General features: G+C 39.3%; 1 protein-coding gene across 3 annotated transcripts in view; it reads right to left on the minus strand.

Moving 5' to 3' along the window:
- The window catches only part of PDE4B (phosphodiesterase 4B), a 687,840-nt gene that overhangs the window by 225,159 nt on the left and 450,244 nt on the right, over positions 1-12,437 (minus strand). Inside the window, exon 1 of one of the 3 annotated variants that reach the window (XM_056122178.1) lies at positions 11,458-11,623. The exons of the other annotated variants lie outside the window; for them this stretch is intronic. Within the exon in view, the coding sequence (XP_055978153.1) occupies positions 11,458-11,507 (50 nt within the window). The 5' untranslated portion in view covers positions 11,508-11,623. Of the gene's footprint in view, positions 1-11,457; positions 11,624-12,437 lie in introns of those variants that run through there. 3 annotated transcript variants of the gene reach the window in all.

Here is a 12,437-nt window from a genome sequence, read left to right on the forward strand (position 1 = left end):
CTTCTATTTGGATTAAACCAGAAGACTTCTTTTTTTCCTCCTTTTCCTTTCATTTAGAAGCGAAATGGATAATAAATCAAATCTAAAGCCACCATACACACCATATACCATGTACTAAAAGCCTGGAGCAACAGCACAGTGGGTAGGGCATTTGCCTTGCACGCGGCTGACCCCGGTTCAATTTCTCCATCCCTTTTGGAGAGCCCGGCAAGCTACCAAGAATATCCCGCCTGCACGGCAGAGCCTGGCAAGCTCCCCGTGGCGTATTCAATATGCCAAAAACGGTAACAAGTCTCACAATGGAGACGTTACTGGTGCCCGCTGGAGCAAATCCATGAACAGTGGGAGGACAGTGCTATAGTACTACTATTAAAAGCCTAAGTTTCCTAAGTGATCCAGTGCTAAAGTTTCTCCGACTGCCGGCTGCAGTATTCCTCTCTATTCCTTTCATTCAGCGTGATAGTAAAATAAGCACTGAAGCCAGATGGATGTGGGTTTGTATCCCAATTCCATCTTTTAGAAGAAACTTGCTCCTGAATGACTGAATCTGTAAAATGATAATAAAATGGCACACAAATCACCACATTCTAGGCACTCTAAATGTGGTAATTATTGTATGTAAATATACATTTAACTATGTTATTGTGTTTTAGTGCCAAGAACTTACTAGGCAATGAATGCACAAGGATACACATGTGTGCACAACCACACACACACACACACACACACACACACACACATACACCCCACAAAACCCCAAAGCAAACCGTGATAGAAACTTTGTCATCCAGATTTGATCAACAACATCAGTATCAGTAAAAGCAAATTTGGGCCTTTCCTTACCTACAAAAGCTGTTTTATTAGCCAGTGGTCTGCCAAGCTGTGTCAGTGTGGTAAACAAGTGTGTATCTACCCTAGTGTTTACATAGCCTGGAAGATTCTATCTTCACTTCCTTTTTTTTTGAGTTGGTTTCCTCTCTCAGACCATAGATGACCTAGTTTATAACACAAGCATCTCTTCTGTGATTACTCCAACACTCTCCGAAACCAGTTCCCTTTCAAATTCCAAGTCTAGCCATGTCACTCCCTACTTAAAAAAACTTCATAATTTCTCACAGTTTTTATTAAAAAACTAGTCTTCGTATCTTTGCAAGTCTCAACAGATTTACAGGATATGTGGCATGCCTAACTTTCTGCCTTTCTCTTCCAGATGTGACCTTTAATATCCACTTTCATCATTTGTTTTCCCCAAATTACCAAGCTGTTTCAGGTCTTCACATTTTTTTCTTCACTTATCCCTACCCAATTCCTATTAATTTATTCTTTAATTTTGACAGACACCAAATTGTAATGTATATTTTCACTCATGTCTGTCTCTTTCCCGCTTAAACATGAGTTCCTAAAGAATAATGACTCTATGTTGTTTATTTCTTTATCCTAGAACGAAGCACAGAATGGCGTACAATTTTTCTTTTTGACAAAGCTAAATGAATCAATGAACAGCAGTATCTTTGATTTCAGTTGATCCACTGCCTTGTGGGAAATTAGATCCTATTAATTTCCATCCTGGACTTGTTTTGATTAAGGAAATAAGTACTGGATTCTAGAGCTATAGAAAAGGAAATTAGAATATCTACAAGTAAGTTTAGAGAGACACCTTCTGCAGCTTCCCATCTCTTTTATGGAGAATAGTATCTAGTAAGTCAATCTCGAAAATGCTGTGGTGCCAGAGGTGAGAGCCTAATTAGACCATGCAGGAAGCTAATTAACAATTTATTGACAACTATACTTGTCCAAGTGACCTGAATATCCTGGATCATTTATTCATTCATTCAGCAAATATTGGTTGACATTCAAATCATCCTACACCTTGCAAATTCAATGGTGAACTTTTGTGGAACATCCCTGGTACATTCTTTCCTTCTAAGACATCCTGATGTGTGACGAATCCATGGAGGAAGGCCCTTTTGTTAATGAGAAGATCTCGCGCTACAGGCCCTGCAATTGGAGCTTCTTCTCCATGTAATTTTGTTTCTATCAGTTTCCTCTACCTTTTTTTGTGGTTTGTGCTCCAACTTATCCCATGTGTTGACTATATCTTGCCAGATTGAAAAGAATCCATGTTGGCTAAGCAAGCAAGGAACTTAGGTACTGTACTTTAACCATTCACACTGTATAGTACTTTGATATTAACAAATTTGTGGGCTAGCTTTCCTGGTACGTTTGGCCAATACTTATGAATCAGTGACTGAATTAACCAAAATAGTGAAAAGTATAGGGGAATATTTTCTGACATATGATTGACATGTAAAGACTGGGTTAGGGTAACAAATGCCTTATTAGACAAACTTAATAACAAGGCGGAGGGTCATTTCTAATTTATACCAGTCTTAACACACTATTTTTCTTCTATAGTCCCTTCTAGTCTGAGTGTCATTTTAAAAATGTTTGTATGACTGCTTTCGGCAAAACTAGACATAGTTTTAGTCAAGAGCATTCACTATTTTGTTTGTTTGGGGACCACATCAGGATGTGTCCAGAACTTATTTCTGTTTCTGTGCTTAAGGATTACTTCTGGTAGGGCTTGGGGAACATATGAGATACTGGGAATTAAAATTAGGTTGGCCACATGCAAGGTGAGCATCCATTGTTTTAAAGTCAACTAAGAAAAAAAGGACACAAATAATTTAAATAATTTATCTCAATCAAATTAAAAGATGTGAAGACTGTAATAATAAAAATCAAACTTGTTGTCATAGTAAATATCCTGATCATGTCAGAGAAAGAGCAACAGTTTTAGAATCAGATGGACCTGAGTCTATATTCATAATGTGCTCAATTTTGGTTCTATAAAAATGGGAAATTAATACCATCTAGTATTCAGTTTTTAATCTATAATATAGGGGTTCTAGTATTAACACAATGAATTACTAGAAAAAATAATTGAGGCCATAAAAAGTACCCTTGTTTATGAGAAACAGCCTTGTTCCTGATGCCCCATTCGCTCTCAATGGAACGACCATCTCCGAATGCAACAGCTATGTGTACCTAGGTCGAGAGGTCAACATGACAAATGACCTGGCACCCGAGCTGCGCAGGAGGAAGAGAGCGGCTTGGAACGCCTTCAAGAACGTCGAAGAAATAGCTAAGAGGACGAAGAACCTCCGGCTCCGGGCACATCTCTTTGATTCCACTGTTCTCCTGCATTAACATATGCCTCAGAGACCTGGGTCCTACGCAAACAAGATGAGAACGCTATTCAGGTCTCCCAAAGAAGAATAGAAAGAGCTATGCTTGGAATATCACGTTTCACTCAAATGAGAGAAAGAATCCAGAGTTCTGACATCCGTCGATGATCAAGGATCAGGGACGCTGTCTCATTTGCCAAGGTGTCGAAAATCAGATGGGCTGGTCACGTAATGAGATTTAAAGACCACCGTTGGACTAGAGCTGTTACTGACTGGATTCCACGGGATGTCAAAAGACCGCGTGGCCGCCCACCTACCAGATGGTCAGACTTCTTCGTCAAGATCATGAACGATCGGTTTGAGGCCCTTCATGTTCCCGGAGCGAACAGATGCCATTGGGCTACACTAGCACGAGACAGGGACAAATGGAGACGTTACTGGCGCCCGCTCGAGCAAATCGACGACTAACGGGAAGTTAAGTGATTAAGCGATTAAGTGATAAAAAGTACCCTATAATGACATAGAGTTTATATATATATATACATATATATATATAATGTTTTAAAACAAAATAGTTTAATGTTTGGAGAAGGAAAAGGAAACTGTTATGTGGTGATTTCAGAATATGTCACTATCTTGAATCTTTTCAAATAACAAAGTATAAGAGATGCATATATAATCCCTTCTTTTTATTGCATATATATATATATGAATAAGGAATGACGGTATAGCAGGTAGGGCACTTTACTTGCAAGCATCAGACTTGTGTTCTGTTTTTTTCTATATTTAATACTTTTTATTTGCTTAGGAAATTAAAAAATTAAAGCTTACTATTTCAAGAAATACAACCCAACGAGAAGTAAAATGACAAATACTCCAATAATAAGTGGGATGCAAAGTGTGGTAGTTGGATCTTAAACAGTTTAGAGAGATTTTCAGTGACACATTAAATAATCACATAAGTAAATATGTCAGTACAGATTATTATAAGTGGTATTATCAAAAGTATGTCCCAAAATGTGTTCTATTCTTGACACTGCATATTCTCTCCTGATCTTCTCTAGGAGTGATCCCTGAGCACAGAGCCAGGAATAAACCCTGAGCACTATGTGGTGTGGCCCCCAAACAAAACAAAAATGAACAGTAGGCACTGTACAGTATCTTAAACTATGAATTTCAATGTGAAGACTGGCCCTTTGTAATTAAAGCAAGGAATTTTGACTCTGTTCTGTCTACAATTTTTTCATCTTCTCAGTAAAGATAAAGTCTGTGAAAGCCTATATTGACTCTTCCCAAGCTTGGTTCCCAAGCTTGGTTCAAAGAAAGCCATCCTGGGATCCACCTCTCAGAAAGGCCACGGGGATTCCTGTAGCATACTTGAAAAATCAATCTCAAAGGGCAACACTAAATGCCATTGCATGGCGATTCCTAAAATACCACAGAGCCTGAACACTTATGATCTGGTTTCTGCACACTATGGGCGAGTCTAATCTTGACTCGCTCTGTCCTGTAGCTTAAGACACTTCTCAGTGACAAAGAGTTCTCTGCAATTTTTCTGCTCTCAGAAAAGAGGTTACAGTGTGACTCTTAGTTTTAAAATAAAATGTTTTCTAGCCAAGTATTTTCAAGGAGTAAGAGGATAAAAAACCAAGGTTTGTCCAGTGTCCTCTCTGCACCTCACTCAAACTGGTTTAGTTACCCAATCTATCCAATTACCACACATGTTCTCGTTCTCTCTCTCTCTCTCTCTCTCTCTCTCTCTCTCTCTCTCTCTCTCTCTCTCTCTCTCTTCCTCCTTCCCTCCCTCTCTCCCTCTTCTTAAAAATCACTTATTCAGGGGGCTGGAGCAATAGCACAGCGGGTAGGGCGTTTGCCTTGCATGTGGCTGACCTGAGTTCGATTCCCAGCATCCCATATGGTCCCCTGAGCGCCGCCAGGAGTAATTCCTGAGTGCAGAGCCAGGAATGGCCCCTGTGCATTGTCAGGTGTGATCCAAAAAGCAAAAAAAAAAAAAATTACTTATTCAGCACTCATTTTAGACCAGACTCTGGACTAAGCATTGAGAATATTTTCATTATCTAATTGAACAACACTTTTACTCTCATAGAACTTCTGATCCAGTTGTGGTGAGGGGAGGGGTATAGTGGGGGATGCAGTGGGAGGAGGGAAGACAAAAATAAGCAACATGTATAAGTGATAGTGTAGACATTGTCTTCTCAGCCAGGCCTGCGCAGGCCTGTCTCCATCCCTTAGCATTTGCTTTTCTGTCTAAATGCCTCCTTTGTTAGCCTGTTAGACCAATGTCAAATCTCACTTCCACCCGCTCTCCCACAGGTCTCTGGGAGCAGAGTAGATGGCTCTCCTATGGCATGTTCAGATTGTATGTTTGTATCTCTCCCTCTGTGGGAGAAATTTGAAAAGGATTCATTTTTAGTAAACACTGTTTCACCAGGCCCACTGAGTACAGAGCACCACTGACTAGCAAGCTCAACCAATATTCATTAAATAATGAAATTATTTACATTCTGTCAGAGGAAAGGAAAGAAGATTGATGGGATTAACATTAACAGTGGTGAAGATATTTCCCTGTACCTCATCTGCACTGAAATTTGGGTAACCTAAAATTTAAGAAAGATTGTGCTAGAAATAGAACTACTGGGGCTGGAGCAATAGCACAGCGGGTAGGGCGTTTGCCCTGCATGGGGTCAACCCGGGTTCGATTCCCAGCACTCCATGTGGTCCCCTGAGCACAGCCAGGGGTAATTCCTGAGTGCAGAGCCAGGAGTGACCCCTGTGCATCACCGGGTGTGACCCAAAAGCAAAAAAAGAAAAAAAAGAAATAGAACTATTTCATGTCAAACACAATCGCATTATTTCACTAGAAGTTGATTCCACTGGCATGGTAATTGAAATAAGATAACTTTTAATTAGTTGACACAAATAGCCTTGATAGAAATACTAATTTCATGATTTGATTATCTTTTAAAATGCTTAATTTCATCCATGCTGTAATCATTGGATAAGTTGAATATAGTTAAGAGGTTTATTTTCCTCGACCTTCTAATTATCGCAAGAAAATTAAATTACTGTGTTCCTCTAAGAAGGAAGTCTTAGCCACTCACTACTATCCAGTGACTGGCACACAGAGCTGGAAGGCAGGGATATTCCGAGAGAGGAAGTCCCTACAGCGTGTGTGGGTGCCAGCACCCCCTGTAGTAGCAGAACTGTGCTTTTGGAGGTGGCCCTCGGAAGAGGGTCTCTCTCAGATGAGCTGTCTGCTTCTCTTGGCAGTGATTTCTCATCATGAGGTTGTTCTGCAGTCTGCTTGGAGATCCTTTTCTTAGCTGATTCCAGGGTGCAATGAGAGGAAGCTATATTTCTCATGGAGACAAAGGTCTCAGAAGTAAGCTGACATTCCTTCCTGCAATCAACTTTCAGGGTAATTTTAGGTCTTCTGTTGAACTGAGCTTACGCCATCTGCCTTTCACCAGTTTAGAATACTAGGTTCCCTGTAAGCTCTGAGCACTGAAGAATGTGCTGCTTCTTGGGCTTTTCTGTCTTGGAAAAACAACACAAAACAAAAAAAAAAGAACTTATGCCTGTTTTCTTTTAAAGGCAATGATTTCATGGGATTTGCTCGAGCGGGCCCAGTAACGTCTCCATTGGAGACTTTGTTGTTACTGTGTTTGGCATATCGAATACGTCACAGGGAGCTTGCCAGGCTTTGCTGTGCGGGCGAGATACTCTCGGTAGCTTGCCGGGCTCTCCGAGAGGGGCGGAGGAATCGAACTCGGGTCGGCCATGATGGCTGCGTGCAAGGCAAACGCCCTACCGCTGTGCTATCGCTCCTGCCTCCCCCAACCCCCACACCCCCCACCCCCAACACCACCCAACTGGAAGCATGTGCCTTCACCTTTCTTTGCCCCACCTCCTTGCCACCTAGCATCATGTTGAACCCAGGAAATCAGCAATGACTGAGAAATGGCTCTGATTTAGAAGCGGGAGCTCTGCTTGGGCAAATTGTCTGCAGATCCTTTAAATAGAGCGGGCCCGGAAGGAGTCATGCTATGCCTCAAATATTATATACAATTTTCTTCATTAAGGAAGGCTTGCAGGCATTCCACTCAGCTGCTCATAGTCTCCAGAGAAGGATAAGGTTCATAGCACCAAGAAAAAGCAGAAATACAGTTTTTTTTTTAAAAAAAATTCTTTGCTGTTTCTATTCCTGCCAAATAAATTATTTGTTGGTTTCAGTGAGTTTCTCTGCGGCCTGTTTCTCTCATTTGACTGTCAGCCCAGGAGAATGTATGTAAGTTTTGGTATTTAAGTTTATTGGTTACTTATCTGTATCATAGGGATCTGATCTCCGACATTTGTTTGTTTGTTTGTTTTTTTGTTTGTTTTTTTTTTTGGGGGGGGTTGGCATCTTTTCTTCCTGGTGCTGTCTTAGATCATTAAAGCAACTGGGTTTCTCTGCACTAAAGTATTAAATTATCCACAACACAGCAACCTACAGGATTATAACCAAATAGCTGTCCAGGTTGGATCTTAGTTTCAGCTAATACCCTCTGTGGAATATTTAGTTTTGCTTGTTTGTTTGTTTGTTTGTTTTTCTTTTGCTTTTTAGGTCACTCCTGATGTTGCACAGGCTTACTCCTGGCTCATGCACTCAAGAATTACTCCTGGTGGTGCTCGGGGGACCATATGGGATGCTGGGAATTGAACCCTGCTTGGCTGCGTGCAAGGGAAATGCCCTACCCACTGTGCTATCGCTCCAGCCCCTGGAATATTTAGGAGGGAAATGTTATTAGATTCCATTGATTTTCTATTATTTCAAAGAATAAAAAAATGCATTGCCTATTTCCTGGAATTGTTAAAAAAAATCAATAATTATGATTTCCATGGTAGCCAGCATGGTGTGGTGTGGGTTAAGCTTTTTATTGCACCTAATAAACATACTATAAGTAGGAGTACTTTCTATTGGGTAGTACAAAAAGATATGCATGAGACAAATAAATTGGGGAGTAATTGTGTTATAAAATCAATTTTTCATTGCTACAAGATTTCCCCTAGGGTTCCTTTAAAGTTCTGCTTCCATAGTGCATCTAAGTGATTGTTTATATATAATTAATTGATGTGGGTGTAATTGAAAATGTAGAACTCAATTTTATTTTCTCACCTGAATTCACTGCTAACTGTAGTTCAACAGAGAAAATATGTATGAAAGTAGTGATTTTAAAAAATGAAAATCAAATTTGATCAACTGAAAAGTAAAAGATAAATTTATAGTTAAGCTTAAGGTAGGAGTTATACAAAAAGAACTTAATCAGAGCCAAAGCAATAGTACAGTGGATAGGGATTTTGCCTTGCATGAAGCTGACTGGGTTTGACCCCTGGCAGCCCATATGGTCCCCTGAGCCCTCAAGAAATGATATCTGAGCACAGAGGCAGGAGTGGACTAAAAACCAAACAAGCAAAGAAAGAAAGAAAGAAAGTAAAGTAAAAAGAAAAGAAAGGAAATAAAAAGAGAAAAATGAGCTAAATTTTTGATAAATTTGTTGATAAGGGAAGTTCAGGGCAGGTTTCCTAGCCTTTAGATATTGAACCTTGAGAACATTCTACCACTTTTAATTCAGTTGTTATACAGATGTTCCATTTTGATCACTACAAATTATCAAGTAAGGACCGATAATACCATTAGTTACCTCAAAGATTCGAAAACACACATGTACAGCGAGACAGCAGCAGCATTTATGTTTACAATCTTTGACGTGACTAAACAAACAAACAAACTCCCTCTCCCCCCCATAACAGGTTATAACTACATATTCAGAATCTCTATTTGCTTCCATAGAAAACTCCCTGACAAAGCTCTGCCCCCAGGTTCTTCCCCACACCTTGGTTTATATCTTTCCTTGCTTTAAAACCCTGAATAGTCAAGTGGGTTGTCAGGATAAAGTTGAAACTATTATGAGGGTTTATATATCTCCATCTGATTTTCATCACTGTCTCAAGAAAGTACTTCCTTTCTTATGATTATGAGTAGCCATATCACTCCCCTCCCCCCAACAACAGCCCCCCCCCCCCCCCGCCCACTCCTCACCAACAAACACACAACCCTTGCCCAAATGAATTATGTTAAACTGTATGATGCCTGGAAGGTCTTTTTCCCCCTGATTATTCATCTACTTATAACCCACTTTAATATCAAAATTCAAGTATAAATGACCTCTTTTAAGCCCAATAAGTATATTCAGGGCAAACCATATATATATATATGGACTATTATTTTAGCTTGGATTATTGTTTTTGCACATTGATTTAGAATTGTTTGTGGGTTTTCTCTATCTGATCTCAAAAGTCTTGGATCTCAAAAGTCTTTTCCAGTACCTAGTATCTCTTTCCCAGTACCCAGTACATGATAAGTGCGCAATTAAGTATGTTCTGGAAAGGTGAAGAAATCATATGTTTCGATGATAGGTAGAATTTTTAAAAACTTGAGTTGAACACCGTAGCAGTACAAAGAACATCTTCTTTGCATCATGTCTCTGATACCCAGTAAAATGTTAACAAAATTAAAAATAATATGAAGGTGCTACAGCATTGAATGAAGAGGCAAATATCTGTTGCACTGATTTGCTCTAAGTACTTTTATCTCACTTAAATGCCACAAGTAAGCACATACCATATAACTATTTGTGGGTACATTAATGATATCACTCAATTTTCTAACAGTATTACTTCATTTTTAAATCAGAAAGGTGTACAGGTATGTACAGAGATTTTCCTGAGATCTTATAATTGTCAAATATCAAAGCTAGAGTTTCCAATCATACTAATCTGGTTCTCGAGGAGGTATTTATCTCAGTGAAATAGCTTTAGATTGCCCACAAGCTTCTGGAGGTCCATTGAGATATGAATAAGCATTTCATCTCTCTCAAAAGTTTCAGTCACCTAAGTTTAAATAACTTTCCCCTTTTAAAATACATCTTCTGTTTAGAAATTCCAAACACAGTGGTTATATGTTATATACTATAGCTTTAAAAATTATTAAGAAGCCTATTTATCTAATCAAGTTTTAGGAAACTGTCTCATATATATATATATATATTTTTTTTTTTTTCCAATCCAAAGTTTACTCCTTAAAGTTTCTGACTGCCTTCAATTAAAGTAAAGGAAAAGGCTCTTTTGGGACCTACTTATTAAAAATTCTCTCAATTTCCATTTTTCAATGGAAAAAATAAAAATCCAAGTTCATTTCATATTCCCTCTATTTTTAATTGACCCTAGGAAAGAAATGTGTCCAGGAAAAATTGAGGTTTCATCTGTCTGAGTGATTTATGCTCAAAATTAAGGGCAAGAATATTTTACTTTTCTAATTTATTCATGAATACTACCAAAGGTATTTATTGAATGGTCTGAAGTTTGTGCTAGGCACTGTATAAAAATATTATGCCAGCCATTATTTAAACCTCTGAAACCTTGGCATTTGGAGCAACGAAAGTTAATTCCCAACCAAGAAGGGCCCCAATTTAAATGTCTGCTCATATTCCTTCATTATGATGTATGTACATCTGGGACAATGAAATGATACAAGGGTAAATCAGATTAAAATCACACAGACAGCTGTCTGGTACCCATGGTCTCCCACCTACCCATAATTCCATATTCCTTCCTGTGCAACTTTAAAAGGCAGTCTCTGTTCACAAACAATAGAAAGATTTTAAACAATGCAGAAATTTTAGATCTCTATTGTACCTCTCTTAAAGATAAGTTTTTTAAATGCTCATCAAGTATTCATTATCCAGATCCAAATAAATATCCGAGGGTATAAAATATGCAGATTTGGAAGTACCTTTCTAATTTGTAGTAACACCACTCCTTACTTTATATTCCTATTTGCAAGAGTCTAACGCAGAAGAGCTTTTTCAAAAACAGTCTTATTTTAAACTTCAAGTCAAGGGAATGACTCTCATTCACAAAATTGTTTCTGGTCTGAGGAAACAGGTCATTTATTCTTATAGAAAACCCTGACTCAAATTCACTTCCTATCATTACAGAAAAGAAGATCATATAAAGCAATGTTAGCATAGGAATGTATGCAAATTAATTTCCTCCCCTCCTAAACGTCACATGCTTTTACAAAGCATCAGAAGAACCCCAGAGACTTTTTGCTTAGTTTAAATTTCTTGTTGTTTTCAATATGAAACCGAAACCCGGTCCCAGCTCGATTCCTGAGCTGTCAGCAAAAGGTCAGTCCCACACCTACCATATCCACGAATGTCGGCGGGGAGGAGGAAGCTCAGTAACACGTAACATCCTGACGTGCTGGAGCCCCGTCAGAATCCCAGCCTCAGGGACTCAGTTCCTGTCCATTCACTTGTCTGGCTTCTTGCGGCCACATAGGGCTGAGAGCTCTTTGTCCTTTTATTCTTCCTTGCTGAGGGCCTGCCACTTCCCATTGCAGAGTGGCTATTTTCGATACGAATACAAATGACTTCGCAATCAACATGAAAGCATTCAACTGGAACCTCGTCAGTAGTTTCTTTGAGATATCAAATGAGAAAATCGATTTGCAGTCAAATCCGAGTGAGAGCTTCCTATGGGGTAGGTAGCATTTCTTTGCTATTTACCTCAGAAAGGGAAAGAATTTGTGTTTCCAAAAATGGTTGGAGGAGGGGGCGAAAAAAGCCTCCCTTTAGACAGGATCCTCTGTTTTCTCTCTCATTTTGCACTTCTCTCCAGGCCTGGTGATATGTCAGCGTGTTTTCGGGTTTTCTTTTAACTGAAGTAGTGATCAAATGAATCCAATTCTACCTTCTGCCTCGAGTTTGGAGCGACTGAACCTCCTGTCTAACTCGTTCTGCACTGCTTAGCCCATTCACTGCTTGATGAAAGAACACCTAACACACAGGGTCAGATTTCCTGAATGACATATGCTAGACCACAACAAAGGAGAAAACCCTGGAGAGATTATAAGTTCTTTTCATCACAGGAGATTACAGAGCAAACAAAATATCTGTGTCACACAAAGAAATAACAGTGTGACAGGAATAACCAATTCAACTTTGCCCAGGTTCTGGACCAACACTCCTTACCTCGTGAAGGATGCTGTTGTGTATGTGTATAAATTTCTACCTCTGGCTCTGGAAGTCTGGGCTTTTCAATCACTGAGGACGATCTCAGGGATCACCAGGAGAGTAAGAAGTTCGAGAGTCCTCGGGTCCCTGAAGAACTGACTCTGTCCCA

Source organism: Sorex fumeus, unplaced genomic scaffold (genome assembly GCF_029834395.1).
Source record: "Sorex fumeus unplaced genomic scaffold, SorFum_2.1 ptg000045l, whole genome shotgun sequence".
Taxonomy (NCBI): domain Eukaryota; kingdom Metazoa; phylum Chordata; class Mammalia; order Eulipotyphla; family Soricidae; genus Sorex; species Sorex fumeus.